This window comes from Anoplophora glabripennis, unplaced genomic scaffold (assembly GCF_000390285.2).
Source record: "Anoplophora glabripennis isolate ALB-LARVAE unplaced genomic scaffold, Agla_2.0 scaffold22, whole genome shotgun sequence".
NCBI classification, from domain to species: domain Eukaryota; kingdom Metazoa; phylum Arthropoda; class Insecta; order Coleoptera; family Cerambycidae; genus Anoplophora; species Anoplophora glabripennis.
The window spans coordinates 385,997-403,436 of NW_019416298.1; the positions used below are offsets into that span (position 1 = coordinate 385,997).

Here is a 17,440-nt window from a genome sequence, read left to right on the forward strand (position 1 = left end):
GTTAAGAAATGAATAATTAATGATGCGAATGAATAGAGGTTAAAGGAAATAAGAAGAATTCTTAACAAATATGCACACTGTCAAAATAGAGTGCATAAGGTAACTGAGTTACTACATATTTAAAAGTCGTATTAAACAATATCACATTATTGTTGTTATTTAAGGGTTTTACTGTAAAACAGATATATAACTTTATAAATGCACTCTAGTGTTTAGGGCCGTAACCAAAGCGTGTCACGGTGGCTCAATCTGTCCTGAAAAATTTTGAAACGAAAACCATATATTAGTTATTCGAAAATGGATGCTTCGAATTATAAATCGGTTTATTTAATAGTCTCCCCCTGAATGACAAAGAGCCTATCACGAACAATTACGGTCTGAGTACGGCCCTGCTAAGTAAAAACTAACCAATAACTCTAAAATATCTATGAAATTAGTGCTTTGTTATAAAAATGGTATATGCATTCAAAAATAAATAAAACTGGTTTCTATATCTATATGTACTACTCTGAAATCCTAAAAACCTACCAAGCAAATAAAAGTAAGTAAACTACAGATATCCATTTCACGTGCATTACTATACGATAAATAGTAATTAATAGATTTTGTTGTTAATAAATTAGGCACGTTTAACCTTCACAATAAAAGATAACTTTAAAGGTAAAAGTTTAACATTTTCGTATAGGTACATAAAAGGGTTTACAAAATAATCTAAGAGGATTTAGTTTTAGTTCACTATTTTTCAACTCTAAGTTTACTTATTAACATTAGACAAATTAGACATTATTTAATCCAAAACATACATTTTAAAAATTACGTAAACTATACTACTTGATTTACAAGATTTCAGCTTCTGTGTTCAGGCAACACACAATACAAATAGTAAGTTGTGTTGCGTAAGATGCACATATTATGAAGTATTTTAGGATTTTTGGTCAAAATAAGAAAAAAAAATCCCACAAGTGAATGTAAAAAATTACGATATTTTATCGAATTTTGACCATGAGTTTAAATTTTAAATTGACCAACTAATTCTGAAATTCTATGTCCCCATAATATATACATTGGGCTATGGCAAGCTTTTAGGTTTAAAATAAAATGGTTTTACTAAACTTATTCTATGATTCGCTTCGTTTAGACGTTAGAGGGCATCAAAATTAATAAATAGTAATAATTAATTGATTGTATACAAGGTGTCCCACCGGGAACTGCGTCGATCGATATCTAGGAAAGTACTGCTCCGAAAAATTACTACTACAACTAAAATGTCTAAGTCTCCAGCACTTTCGGTTATACCGGAAATCGACACCAACTTCGTTATTTCAAATGGGACACCCTGTATATTATTGCATTTTCGGATTCTATGCGAAATTTGAGGGTCACTATTAAATATTCTCTATACCTAGAGGTTATAGAATTTGAGATATTAATATTTAAAGACAAAATTTGACAGATGCAAGAGTCCACGGTGATGCTTGTAACTCTTTTAAGGAGTGTGATATTAAGTAGATTTTTGGTACCTGATGTAAAGGTGCATAGGTAACACTAAATTATGGTATAGCAACAAGTTAAAACATTTAATACTATGTGTTTAATTTTTGCTGTTACATTTTGATAAATACAAACAGCTATAATTTTGTTAACTTGGAACACCCTGTATTTTTTTACTCTGTCGTATGCAGATTCTAGATATCGACCGACGCAGTTCCCGATGGGACACCCTGTATATATAAAATATTTTTTCCAATCATAACCAAATTTGTTATGCCAGTATTTCTATATCGATGTTACTTTTTGATGTATGTAAATACATTTATAAACATGGAAAAAATACCTCCACCTTTAAGAAAATACATATATTCATATTTTATTTTGTGAGGGACCTTACAACGTCAAATCTTATTTTAACATAAAGATAGGGATTTTTGCATAATTAATTATATTATTAGAACGATATTAATGTATTTTATTATACACTATACAGTGTGTCCCAGAAGTAACGCAAAAAATTCGTATTTTATTATGTGTTGCGTTTTCACAAAAACGCTAAAACACGTCAATTAGTAAATAGGAATTGTCATTTTGTCGCATTGCTTAAACCTTTTTTGCGCTGTTTCATAAACCTATGACGTCATCGACATTTTTTTAAATAGCACTACCTAATTTTTAAAGCATAAATGGATAGTCCTTTTGAAGGGAAATACGTCGATATAGGGTTTGGCCTACTTTACTTTGACAGGAGCGAAAAAGAAGCCAATGAATGGAATGGACATGGTTTAAAATAACAACAAAAGTAGGTATCATAAACCGATGAAACGGCAAAAAATGGGAATTTGTAGATGTTTTGTGTTTTGGTTGATTGTAGGTACGTTTTTATGTATTGATATGTTGGTGACAGCTAAAAATAACATTTTGCCTATAATTTTCTATCACTGTCGTTGACCTTCCAGATCTAGACAGATCTCTAACATGTCCAGCGTCTTCAACTTTGCGTACTAATGTGCATTCTGTAGACGAAGTTATTGGTTGTTCTGGATACTTGGCCTTGAATAAATGACATACTTCATCATAACTACCGATCCTATCCCCGTATCCAACCATAATTAGGATTTCAATTCTTTGTTTCTCATTTAAACACAACACCATCGCAATGTAAAGTTATAGTATGTGTTACTGTCACAATGATATGAGGCACTATTGCATTCGCTAACTGTCGTCTTCAAAACAATACCTACATAGCCGCTGTGATCGGGTGTACCTACCAAATCTACATAAAAACATGTACCTACAATCAACCAAAACACATTTTTTGCTATAGCACTGTTCGCTCATAAGTTTGTGATACCTACTTTTGTTATTAATTCAAACCATGCCCATTCCAATTGTTGGCTTTTTTTCGCACCTGTCAAAGTAAAGTAGGCCAAACCCTATATCGACGTATTTCCCTTCAAAAGAGCTATCCATTTATGCTTAAAAAATTAGGTAGTGCTATTTAAAAAAAATGTCGATGACGTCATAGGTTTATGAAAGATAGCGCAAAAAAAGGTTTAACCAACGTGACAAAACGACAATTCCTATTTACTAATTGACGGGTTTTAGCGTTTTTGTGAAAACTCAACACAAAGTAAAATACGATTTTTTTGCGTTACTTCTGGGACGCCCTGTATATAAACCTGATTAATTCCATCATCAAAAAACTGTTTTATTTGATAATGATAACGAAATAATGCTTTGTGGTTTTCGGAAACTGGTAATAAAACGTTCTGTCACAAACTCAAACAACAAACAACAAATTCAACTGATTTAACACTACTTGAAATAATATTTGACACAATGGGGAAAGTCTTAAGATCATAGAAACACTCAAAAGTAATGGTTTGTCCTAGAGACTACATCAGCCTATCGCCATGTATTTTGCCCAAAAATCGTTAAAGTTGCACATTTCGATGTTCCAAAGTATTAGCTACTGAACTGAACTACTGAACTGAAAAATGATATAACGCCATATCTATATGTATTTTGAGCCACTAAATACCTACAAATCTGAAGACTGTTTTCACTAATGGGACCATTCCTCTTCTAAAAAATTCGTCTGTAAACCGCTGAAATTGCACATTTTATTGTATGTTAAAGTATAACCTTTTCAATACACCTTCGTGATAACAGGAAAACGATCGTTGTTAAGGTTATTATATCGTCGGTTCGTAAAACCGTAATTGTTAATAATTCTATGGCTAATTTGTATTCATAATGGAACCTTATATATTTTTTGGCTCACCCGATATATTAAATCTTTGGCTCACAGTGCACTAGTTGATCGACCGAATGAGTTGCGTCTACCGACAGGGGGATTTGCATACAATACTACCCGCCGTGAAATTCACGTCTCGGACATTGTTTGCTTGGCTCTTCCCTGGTATTCGATCCTTTCATGGTATATAAAAGATCGTGGTTTGATGGAGAGCGCTGCTCGGCTCTTCCACGACACTCAGGTAACAGCAACCGCCCGTCCTTTGCCCAACCCCTGTAGCTCAAGTATAGGAATTCCCACTTGATCACAGTCGCCATCGTTCTATTATTGTATCCTAAGTCCCGAGTGAAATTCGGTTTTCACTTCACTTTCTAAGTTGAACTTCGAGGCCGCTCATCTAGCGATAACAACCCCTGCAGAAATAGTTGCCAATGCCCATCAATCTTACGGAACCGAAGATGCGGAATAATTTTGTTAATTTCCGTTTGAGCCCCCTATGAAGCTACAAGCTCACGATCACCTCAATCACCAAAGCCCCAGCAAACAATACCAACAGAGTGCGATGCTGATGCTAGTGGCACGGGAACTGCTGACGCAGTGCATAAAAGCATCAGGTTCGAATTTTGAGAAATATAAAGTTTCTCAAGTACCTACATCGAAATTAGAACTGAGGTAGAGCAACATAAAGATTACAGTCCAGATGTCAATACGAGTCAAGCAGATTCCAAAGGCAAAATTCAGAAAGGCATCATCATCAACCATGAACAGATATTTGGCCAGTATATGTTGTATAAATGAAAACAAAACATCAAAATGTCACAAATATACAAATTTTCTCAATTCAAAACTTTGGTTACAATTTCTTTGCAAGCGCATTGCTCGAGGTTTATAATCCTACATACACCATAGACTTTCTCAGCCTGTGGCGAAGATTCTTAGAGATAACTCAAGCTCCAAGTAGCTCAAAAAATCCACTCAGGACTTTTAGTGCCTGTAGCGACGGGATAAAGAATATTTTAAACTCAAGGTATTCTAAGACGACCTACAGGAGGTGCTGAGATAAGACAAAGTCTACATGCCAATGCTTAGGCAAAGCAAAGCCTACAAAAAAACAGTACTCACACTAGAAGTGACCAAAAACCTTCTAGTGCAGAAAGACTCAATTGAAAACTTCCAGTAAAACCAGTACCATTCTGAGGGTGTATCCAGGTTATATGCGAATACATTTCAGCGTGGACCATACTCCTGACCACCAGAGAAGAACGTCCGAGCAGCGCGACGCACTCTCCTACCGACATCCGTTGCATCCCGAGGATGGTAGCATGAGAGAGGCGTCCGACAATCCCTTTCACTTCTTTGCAAGCGAGCATAAAGATATAAAGATTTAAAAAAAAAGAAAAGAAAAACCGCGACACTATCCTACGTGTTTGCTAGAACTTTCCGCGGCACTATTTCCCTTCTCTTCTTGGTATTAGTTTTTCTTGACAGGTGCTTGCTAGGTTATTAAGCGGCACTAGGTCCTCTCCGCCTGGCATCGGATTTTGATGTCAAAAACACCCCTATGTGCTTGCTACGTCTTTCCACCCATTAGGTCTTCTCCATCTGGCATTGGATATTATTCTCAGGAAACCCCATCCGTATCATTGATCGGATAACTGGCCTTTCCTAGTCTCATAAATCGACCATCCTCATTGTATTATTTACTATTTTAATAAAGATTTGTTGTTATTTTTCAGGAATATAAATGGTATTTTACGATGTTCAGTTTTAATATTCTTTAATCCCCGACTACCATTCGCCAGTGAGAGTACCTAGATAATTAAGAATTAACGATACTATCTTGGCACCCGAGACCACGCAAGGAAAGCATTTCACACATATTTGCATAAATCCTGATATAGTGGACGAAGAAAAGGTTCAAGACAAATAAAAGAGCAAGACCAATTCCATGTTAGTTCAATTTCTATGTTTCTAAGCCCAAATATTTCAGCAATTAACAGACGAATTCTTGAGGTTAGGGGTAAACCATGACCTGGTTCGGTGAAAATCGATTTCACATTCGTATTTATTTAGTGTCAAAATACATGAGTTTAGTATACGACTATACAGTTCAATGCCAGTCCTGTTACTATATTTCGAACTCCAAAATGAACTATTTTTAGACATTTTATTTTTTAGGTTAGGAGCCACCATGATTCTTATTCAGCGGACTAAAATACATTAAGACGGACCAAGTAATTTTTTTATTTTATGTATCCGTGTTATTATCATATATGTTTTTAACCGAATATTTTGCTACATTTCTGGAATACACGAAGCATTATCTAATTTTTCTTATCGAATTTGTTTTCAAACGAAAAAATCCTGTATCCCAATCAAGGGCTTTATTTTTAATACGATGTTGTGTTACTTTTAATACTTAAACACGTTGCACCCAAATGACAATATCATGAAAATTAAATGAGATATCAACAATCCAAGAACATTTGGTTATGTGCAACGCAATGTTGCTAACAACATATCACTAAATATCTCCACTAGCGCGTAATTAAAATTGTTCGGTTATTTTCTGAACAGACCTCGCACTGTAATTCATATGCCGAAATTGCCTTTTCTTAAAGACATGTTTTCTGTTTAAAGAGAGATTATTAAATAAGATCGAAAAATTGAAACAATAAAATGAAATGCTTTTCAAAATATACGCAACTGATGGAGCATATCTTCTGTTTACACAAAACTACACAATTTTACCCTCAGATCTTCTTTCTGTTACTAACAATCCAATTTTAAGTTTTTCCGTATTGTATGAAGACGGCTACAAAATGGTTTTTTCATGTAGATATATTTTTTTACTATTTTACTTAACTTCAGAGATGCTTTGAATATAAATCTTAATTTTTTTCTATTTCTGCTAATAAGATGTATGAAAAATATTCGTTCGTCTGAGTATGCCAAGAATATAATTTAAAGGAGTTTATTGTACAGGTATGTATTAGAAATTACGTATTGTATTTAAAAACGAAATAGTTTCCCACATTTCTCTAATTACTACTTAGTTCAAAAGGTTTGCTACGGTTGAATTACTCACTTTCACAGACGGGGAACGGAGCACTCCAATTTCCTGAAGGAAGGCAGACGATCTCCTCCGCTCCTATAAGGGAGTTACCGTTGATGCAAGAAAATTTTAATTTGGTGTTCATCTTCGTACTCTGCGTATTCACCGTCAGACCTCTCCTTTGTGGAACGACGGGGCAGTGAACCGCTGTAATATCATACATTATCAGTTACAATGAGTTAAAATTTCATTGTTATTTGTGGTATGGACTCCCCCAAAATATTCAGCAGAAGATGTACTGCTAAATGATAAAATTATGTACATATACCTTTTTACAGAGCAACAAGTTTTTTCCTAAAATAAATGACATAAGGTAAACGCCTTAATTTTCGACCATGCCCCAGTTGTCAACATTAATTTTTAAATTTGTACTAAAACTAGAATGATAAATAGGGACATCAGGTTTAATAGCCTTTTAGAACTCAAAGTTAGAACCGTGCCTGTGGTGCTATAAGTGTGACCTAGTAATTTGCTTAAATTCGCTTAATAACAATATTTGTCTAAACTACAAATATTTACTTAAGAAATTGAAATTTAATTCTTTTTAAATCAAAATCTAATGATGATAACAAGACCAGAATTCGAATATTTATAGCAGCTTGGAAGCAGCTATGAGGATCTAATGTTACATGACAAAATTATATTAACTTTGTTCCTAGAGCAATCCAAAACAATTTCTAACAGTCAGATATAACGCGGAATCGATTTAACACTTACATTAAGATTCAAAATTCATTCTATCGAATCAAATTTCATTACATGTGACTACTGGAAACTGATTCTATTTTACTAGATTATCTTTGAGCAGTTTTAAGCCGTGTGTTAAGCAGAACTAAATATATAATTTCAGTTGATGAAAATTTGAATTAGTTAATACCTTTAGACTAGCGCAAACCATGTAGTATAAGGTAAAGAAAATGACCATAAAAGGTGATGGATGGAAAGCAGAAGTAGGTATCCCATGCTTTGGTAAACGTAATACTTTTTCATGTACCAGCTAATCATATGCCACTAATAGCGGCATATATACAGTGAAAACGGTGAGACTTAGACACTTAGGCTTTATAAGGCAATTCTGAGTTATTTATTGAGTTCAATTTGTGGTTAAAGTTTGATTCACTCGAACTGAAACACCCTGTATATAATGATCTTATAAGTTCATGCTTCTTCTGAAATTATATTTAAACTGTTTTCTATACAGAAACATCTTACGTCTTTATACTTAATATGGAAGAGGATGTAAATAAAGTATTGGGCAAACCATCATGTGCATAATCCTGAAATGGCTCTTACCTTTTACCTCAATTTCCACAGAATGAGTATATCTAGCCGGTGTAACGCAAGTAAATAAGCCAGAATCATCTTTAGAGGCATGAAATATGGATAACCTATATTCCAGCTGGGAATCTCGCCCTGGATCTGTTGTCCAGCCCTCAGGATATTTTCTGTAAATATAATATACCTCATAAAAGATTCCATTCTTGAAAATAAGATATTTCATTTTCCATTATACATTCGTTTAAGTTAGAAAATCCATAGAATAGTGTTAGGTACCGATGTATAATTAATTCTTGTCATAAATTTAACTGCTGCCTTTTTACATGTTAGTCCAATCAAATGGACCTTTAAATCGCAATTTGGTCAATTTTCAGGAATTTTTGGTGTAGGTTAGTTTGAGGTATATAATAACAATAAGTGACAGTAATTTTTTTTTCAACCCTGGCCAAGGGTGAAAAAAGATAAAATAATGGGGTTTTTCTAGATAACACAAAAGGGGTAAGAGCTAGAAAAAAATTCTTATAAAAATGTAGAGTAAAAAATTTTACGTAAAAATGGCTTATTAACTTTTTCTTGTACTATTAAAATTAACAGAGTTAGGGTGGCTAGAAGTGAAGAAATAATTTCATAAATTTAAAAAAATCATAACAATTAGAATTTTAATAAAAAGTTAGCTGTTCCATTCTGAGAGAAAGCTAGTAGATTTTTTTTATATAAGATAAGTTGATCAAAATGTTTCATTTTGATTTCAGTACTCTACGAGGCAGGAAGATATAACATAAAAAATGTGCCTTATAAATCTATATTTGCCTTATAAGTCTCTAGACTTTAACTGCTTAGTGGTTACAAGAAATTTAAAAAACTAATAAAATTATTTTTCGCAATAGTTAAAAAACATTTTTTTTTTCATTAGGCCATTAAACAACACTTTTTTATTTATACCATTATATTAAAGTATTAGTATTAATAAGTATTAAATGATTATTCAGCGGCATACATATAGGAGATTTTTAACATACTACCATGTAAACTCTATGACAGTAAAAATAATTTCAGTTTACGCTGCATTCTGGAATCTCAGACAATTTTCTAAAATCTCAGACAAGCCCGTACTTTCCATTTAAAAATTTAGGAGTTGCAACTGCCACTCGAAGGGAGTTGAATTTAGGGATGAAACTTTCACGTTGCATTATGTCATTTCAAAATCAAAAATCGACGTGTCTCGGGATTTTTTATAAATATGCACAATAATTCAGATACTGAATTTATTCCATTTGGCTGTTCTACATTGTGTATTTGACATTTGTGGAATTCATGAATTCATCTGGCACAGATTTTATAGCAACCCAGATGATCAATAATGATGAAACTGATGTTGAGTGTATCAAAAGTAAATCGGCGATCTTGTTTAGTTACAATTCACTCGTTGTTTCAAGTTTTCAAGTACGATAGACGGATGTCTTAATCAGATCATCATATATTATCTTTTTAGGAAAGATTATTATTAGGTATTATTTTCATAAATTAAAATAAGTTGAACACAAAGTTCCACAAGGGTTTCAGTGTAGGGCCTTTATGAAAACCAATATCTTGATATTGAAGGTACGCTTTCTGAGTGTTCTTAGAAAATATTGGTTTTAGAAATATTACTGGTGAAAACTATCAAACACGTATCAAACTGAATCAGTTTGATACGTGCGGAGCTAAGGTAGTAACTTTAGTGTTGATAGATCGTGTTATTTTAACGTAGCCATTTCTATTTGTAAACAAACGGATACTAGATTCTGGGCTCTTATCGAAATCTCAAAAATTATTTTTAATATATCACACCAGAATGAGAAAAGAACGAAAAACTAGGTAATTACAATGTACATTAAGGAATCTACTTACCTATAATCATGACTAATAGTCCATTTTGGATTTCCAAATCTTCTGATCCATAAGCATTCCATATGTAAAATCGTGCCAGGATATACAATTAATTTACCGTCATTTGACTGTGCAATAGGTCCTAGTTGATGTCTAAATAAAATAGTTGGTGGTTTTTCCATGGAATAATCATTTGCTTGATTTAGTCCAAAGCAAGCTGGTTTGGAACCATCCCAGTCCCCTCCCATACATCTTCTTTTATTTGGACCTAATAATAACTTTTATCAATTGCACTAATTTAGACAAAATAACCTCTAAGTTATTTCAAGCATTTTAAAAAATATATTCTTTGAATTATTTTGAGAAAAACGTTTGTTGTAAATAGTACCAATTATAAATCGTTAATATATTATCAAATTGGCTAAATTAACCTAAATCATTCTGAGATAAAAAGACTAAAAGACAACAAATGAATTTAACTTGTCGTTACGAATAAATAAGTACAAAGAACCAAACTTTTATGTCATTCTCTTCCCAGAAGCTACCAAATATATAGGTACTTTTCTAGATAAGAGAAAATTTTAAGATGAATCCTGGAATAATTAGTATTAATTTGATATTTATTGAAAATATTGTTTCTTAATATTAATATCAAAACTAGTTACTGGTATTAACGTAAACCATAGTAACGATTTTTGTTCTTACCTATCATTGCATATTTTCCAATATCGACACATCTGCTGATCAAAACAGCTCCAGCTGGGAACTCCACGACATCTTCTCGAATTTGTTGATCGTTATAGAAAGAAATTACGTTTGGTTCCTGATTTCGGAAGATACAAGTGCTATTATTATTTAGGGTTTGCGAAGCCATCAAATCTTCTGTATCTATAATAACAATTTTATTGAAAAACTACTTTTTCTACTCACATATAGGTACAAAAAAAAGGATTTTCTCATGGCATTGTCGATATGAAAGTAATATTTTTTCACTCATAAGCCAAAACTTCCATTTAAGACAAAAAATGAAATTGACAAATTTACGATTTTTTTAAATTAAAAAATTACCTTTACATGAACATTCTTAAATATTTTCTTAATTTCAACGGAACATGTTTTGTTGGTAGGTACCTTAAAATTAAAAACCTACCATCAGGGTCTTCAATTGCAGTTTTTGTAAAACTCATGAAAGTTATTTTTAGCATTAACAGGTTTATTATAGGCTTATAGGCCAACCCGACCATTTTTTAGTCAAAACTACTACATTAGAATATTGGCCCATTTATGTTTCCCGGGGGGTCATTTTGAGTTAGAATTCGTTGGAATTATTTCACTAAACTAAAGCATTTATGTATCACAATAACTGTTATATTTTGGCCTAGTTTTACGAGATGTTCCCGCTGCGCTATCACGACAACTTTCTAACAAAGTAAAAGTTAAAATGGTAATTAAATAAACGGGCCCTTAGGTAGAACACTCTGTATAGTGATAAGTGATAACCCAAGAATTCGACATTATTAATTTATCTTTCAAACATTGTTATAAGAGAACAATTATAAGCTAAGGTAATTTATGGTAAGAGAGATATTTGTTATTATCTTACATTCGTAAAACCGCAACAAGAATCACAAATTTAATACCAACGTCTAAGAAACATTTTTTTTATACATATAAATAAATAATTTTTTATATACTGACATTTGCAATTTTTATGTTATTCTTAAATTGAAAAAAATAAACAACATAAAATCATTAAAGGAAAATGTCACTGATAATGTCTTCTTATGTTCGAAACGTCACTAAACACTAATATATAACACATTACTGTCAAAAAAAATGAAGATGTCAAAATCGTAAATGGTTAGTAAATACGAAATGTCATATTTAAAATCTAATCCATATTCGAATAAGAGACAAAAAATAACTTTATGAAAGTGTTTTATAACATCATCTGACATTTCGAATAACATAATAAACCGAATATTTTACATTTAAAAAAAAAATCAAAAACTATCAAAGATTGGAATTGTTTCCAGTCGTTCGCGTTGCCAATAATCGCAGTAACTAGTACAGTCCGTAAGATACTTGTTGAGATAAAATTCCAAGAAGCCCCTGCGTCACTGTCGCGTTAAGTTGTTACAGTAGTTCCGATAACAGAACTTTATTGGCTTATTCTTTTCATGGAATTATATCTTAACAAATATCGTACCGACTCTAGCTTTGCTTATAATGGAAAAGAAAGTTTGTGGGGAATTTTGACGTATATTTCTGACATTTTTAAGGTTTGCATACAATTATTTTCAGCATACAGATGTAGAGACAAAATGACCATTTTATTTTATTACATATTGTAAAATAGCAATTACTAATTGTACATATTTTAATTAAAATGCTTCTGCAGGAGAATAATTAGTCTAAAACTTATGTCTCAAACTAAAGCTTTTTTAATATACAATACCTAAAACGTTCACAGTCGTTTGCAACTATGATTTTTCTTTGATCTTTTTTAATTTATCGACAATCTATAGAATTAATTCATTTCTTCACATTCGTACCTTTTGCTGCAAATAAATGTCTTTTGCTCACCACGAATAATAATCATCTATACCTGCTAAAAATTCTTCAACAACGCGACCCATTGCCTTATGAGCAGATTGAAGAGCAGATTCATTTTTATTTAATTGCTAAGTCTTTACTAAATTAAAATGAAACGAAATAAAAAATTTATTATAAAAAATACTCAAAAAAATCAGCCACGTGCTCGATACACGTAACAAATAAATAGTATCGAAACATTTCTGGATCAGTAGTACATATAAATAAAGAGTGAATTTGAACATGCGATTTATTTCAAATCAGGTGTTTTCAATCGACCTTTAGATTTCAGTGATTGATTGTCGGTTTGAGTGGAACGAAATAAAATGAATAGACCTACCGCAATTGTGTGATCTGCCAATCCAACTACCATCCTCGCAAATGATTTTCCATGTTGTTTTCTCTCCCATTATACTCTCGATGCAATTAAATGTAACTTCGCTCCCTTCTGGAAAACTATTTTCTGCATCTGCAACTGTTTCTCCATTTTTATATATTAATGATCCTCGGACCCTACAATGCAGTTAAAAAAATATATACATAATATGCATTTTAAAATACAGAATAAATATGCAGACAACTTGAATTCAATAATTTGTCACAAACAATCACAGAAACTTGCAATTAAATATATTTAAAAAATATAAAAATTAATATAAAATGCAAATTGGTCATACTTTCTTAATTCCTTTTGCATACCTGTAAATTCTTCTTGGCGTTTACAAAATGGCTATATTCCAAGTGATAAAAAATATAAACTTTTGAAACTTAATACGATTATTTGCAAAGAAAATATGTTTGAAAAGTCATTATTACGTTATAAAAATGTTAAAAGGTATTAGCTGAATTACATATATACTTAAATTGTATTTGAATATAGAAATTGAATTATACATTATAAATTAGAAAACATATAACAAGAAATGTTTTAAAGCGTGGAACAATTTTTCTCATCAAAACAAAAAAAAAAATAGTAACAATTTTTCTTATATCCTAATGGGGCTCTATAATAGTTCAAAGATTCGGGGTAAAATTACGGAGAAAGTAAGTCATTTTTATGTTACTAAGTATGTCTTGTTATTTACGTTGTTATATAAATACTAAAACATCTACTTTTGCTTGTATTTCTTTGGCTTTGAAACTAAACTTATTAGGACTACTTAGAAGTTGTAGGATTTTCCTTGTGATTTCAACGGATATTAATCAAAATAGTGTTTTTCTAAATTTAGCATCCTGTACATTATTATATATTTGCCCTCTAAGAACTACAGTAAATTTATCTTCCTAAAACATTGAATTTATGGAACTCTTATGGTCATATCGTCCTTATTATTAGAGATAGACCTATCAAACCTGATTTACTATAATCACAATAACAATACAGTTTAAAAATAGCACTAGTTCGGCTGCATCACCGAAATATTATTGTAAATAGTATTTTGAATATTCTTAAAACTTTAGTCCATATCATTCTCATTGGGTACTACAATTTGGGAGGCACATATTGACATCAAAATTCAAAATCGAAACATGAATGTGTTAAATATCATCTACCACATATGAAATCACTTAATACCATCGATAATAACAGTATGTTTTGTTGCCCTGAAAAATTACTTCTGAAGTAGATTTAATAATTTCTGAAAAACATAATATACACTGAAGGAAATCGACCAATATGAGAGCTGTGCTAAGATAATCTGTGTTACAATTTTTCTTATTGCTAAAATATCATATGCCAAGCTTAATAAAAATTATTTTGCCAACACGATTTTACTATCTTAAGTCGATGCTTTACTGGAACAAGAGGGTACTTTTTCTAGCATAGTTTTCCGCAAAAGGTAAGTAGAAAAATTATTGCACTAGGTTGTTGACTTTAGTTGATGCCTATCTATTAACAGTTAAAAACAATTTACCTATGCTTTTTTGTTTGGCAAAAATTGAATATTCAAAAATACGTATCAGATAGCCTGGTTTATTTAAAAACTTTTACCTCTCTTACTTTGTTGCTTTGATACTAACCGTTTATTAACAAAAAAATTAAATTCATTATCATTCGCATTACAACTCGCACGATTGCAACTAAGAAATATTTAAATGGGCGGCTAATCTACAAGCAAAGTCCAATAAGTTCGGCATTTACAGTTTCATCATTTTTATATAATCTATAACTAGTCCAATTAAATAAGCCTTTAAATCGAAATTTTGGTCAACTTGCCTGAATTTTTGATGTGAGTTAGTTTGAGGTATGTTATAACAATAAGTGACAGTAATTTTTTGTTCAACCCCCGGCCAAGGGTGAAAAAAGATAAAACATAGGGGTTTTTCAAGATCACTCAAAAGGGGTAAGGGCTAGAAAAAAAGTTTCTTATAAAAGTTATAAAGCATACAATTCTACATAAAAATGGCCTCTTGTATTATTAAAATTAACAGAGTTAGGGAGGCTAGAAGTTAAGGTTAAAACAATTTCTTTGTTGTTCACCCCCCTAAACAGAGATTTTAACGAAAACCTCGAAACATTTCAATTTCATTTTGTCAATTTGTTTACATAAATCATATTTTTAATTCTTTTTGAGTAAATATGATTTTTTTATAAATAAAAAATATAGTTTTTCTGAAATAAAAAATAAGGGTAGGGTAAGGTTCCCCAAACACGGAATCACTTGCGAAATATTTGTTTTTTATCCGAAGTAATTTCCATTTTGTTTCATTTCAAAATATTGATTAGAACCCCAGAAATTTTGAAAAAACTGTTTTGGGCAGCGAACTTTGAGGGTGTATTTCACCCCGTGAATATGTTTTTCCGCCGATAAAAGAAAATACGTGTCTCTTTACATTTTTTAGAGTAGATTGAAATCTTCCCTTAACTTCTAGCCTCCCTAAGTTTGTTAATTTTAATAGTACAAGAAAAAGAAAAGTCAAGATGCCATTTTTATGTAGAATTGTATGCTTTACAACTTTTATAAGAAACTTTTTTTTCTAGCCCTTACCCCTTTTGAGTTATCTTGAAAAACTCCTTTGTTTTATCTTTTTTCACCCTTTGCCGGGGGTTGTTATAATGTACCTCAAACTAACTCATATCAAAAATTCAGGCAAGTTGACCAAAATTTCGATTTAAAGGCTTATTTAATTGGACTATAATCTTACTGAAAGAAAAATATAGAAATACTTATCACAGGTTTACGAAAATTCATTTTGAATGCTCGGCTTCTGTGTTTTTTCTCTATTTTTAGGCCATTACTTTTCGTAAACCGCTACTGCAGGAGCCAATATTTATTAGGCACCGAGTAAATAAAAATACTTACTTTGCTGGTGGTCCACAATACTTTCCCGATGGGGAACCGTACTGGATAACGGTAATGTCACCCCCTTTCACTATATCACTTCCACCCAGATAATGTGTTTCATGTGTCCGCACACTATCAACCCCGGATGTAGGCTTACAACTCGGGCTACGAGGATGTAGCTCGCCCAATATACATTGGATTGGTTGGGCAGTCGATTGGCTGTAATCACTGTCACAATGAAATGTTACACTTGACCCATTTGCAATCGTTAATCCAGCCCTGTATCCTGACATGTATTGGCCATTTGTTATTTTCGGAAGTTGACATGGAGCTACGAAAATAAGGAAAATGTTAATGTTCGACTTTTCTTAGATTCTGAGTCTGACAAAATAGTTATTGTTAAAGATAGTGCTTTAACCTCTCAACTGATTTCCCGAAGTCTCTACTTACTTGGTTTTCCAGCTTCTCTCTGAGTTTTAAAATAATTTACCAATTTATACAATGTTATTAAAGTTTAATTTCCTCAGTAAAACCTCAAGAGAATTAAAGACCAATACGTCCTGGAGGAAAACATCCCAATATTTTTGTTAGTACTTGTACTGAACTACCTCCATAAATATTTGAAATTTTTTTACAATAATTTCTAAAGTAATATTTTTTAAATTATACATTTTTAACATTAACTTTTGTTCTTTGTTTCACCAGAAATTATCACTTGAAAATTGCAGCAGTTCTTAAATGCAGAAACATCAGAACTATCCTTCATTACGTGAGTTTATCTTTATCAAAGAGACAGTTTGAATGTTTACTTTATTTATTTCAATAAGATACCTATATAGATATAGGTATAATTCAATGCCGGACAGAGAGTAATTGTTTTCTTTTAATATCATTAATTACACAGCCCCACAAAAAATAATTTTCTGTACATCGGACTAGACCAATATATCCATATGTTTCGGAGGCCGCTGAATCCGAATCCGAGGTCCGTTTGACGGGTTAAAGGTCATTTCAAGCTCAAATACAGAAAAATCCCCTATGAGGGGGGCAACCATGGTTATTATAATATGTTTTTGGGGTCGCTGAGGTCTGTTTGGCCTTGTTAGGTCAGGTTCAAGGTTATTATAAGGTCATTCCAAGGTCAAACAGAAAAATCCACTATAGCGGGGTCAACCAAAGTAATTAAAAGTTTTTTCGGGTCGGTGAGTCCAAATTAGGGTTCCTTTTGTCTCTACCGGGTATCAATGTCATTTTGAGGTTAAACTGAGTAACTTCTAAATAGGGTTTAGTGGGAATACTACGAGTTCTTTTGGTCGCCTTATTAGGACTCCATTTGATCTTGTTGCATCAGGGTCAATGTTATTTAAAAGCTACTTAATTCTAATACCTATTAGTTGGCTTGTGTTACAAAGCAATTTTTGCCTCGCTCTTCTATAATGGACCGAATGACTCTCAACATTCACGAGTCTTCACATTAGCATGATCTTTTTGAGTCACATTTGAAAATCCGACACTATAATTTTATACAGCATTACCTATTGGTTA

At 32.1% G+C, this 17,440-nt stretch overlaps 1 protein-coding gene across 1 annotated transcript in view; it reads right to left on the bottom strand.

The window, feature by feature from the left end:
- The window catches only part of LOC108917252, a 156,189-nt gene that overhangs the window by 15,396 nt on the left and 123,353 nt on the right, over positions 1 to 17,440 (bottom strand). The window contains exons 15-20 of the mRNA XM_023453976.1: positions 15,914 to 16,226; positions 12,949 to 13,121; positions 10,719 to 10,901; positions 10,035 to 10,281; positions 8,160 to 8,311; positions 6,840 to 7,013 (exon numbers count right to left, since the gene is read on the bottom strand). Coding sequence (XP_023309744.1) covers positions 6,840 to 7,013; positions 8,160 to 8,311; positions 10,035 to 10,281; positions 10,719 to 10,901; positions 12,949 to 13,121; positions 15,914 to 16,226 — 1,242 coding nt within the window. The remainder of the gene's footprint in view (positions 1 to 6,839; positions 7,014 to 8,159; positions 8,312 to 10,034; positions 10,282 to 10,718; positions 10,902 to 12,948; positions 13,122 to 15,913; positions 16,227 to 17,440) is intronic.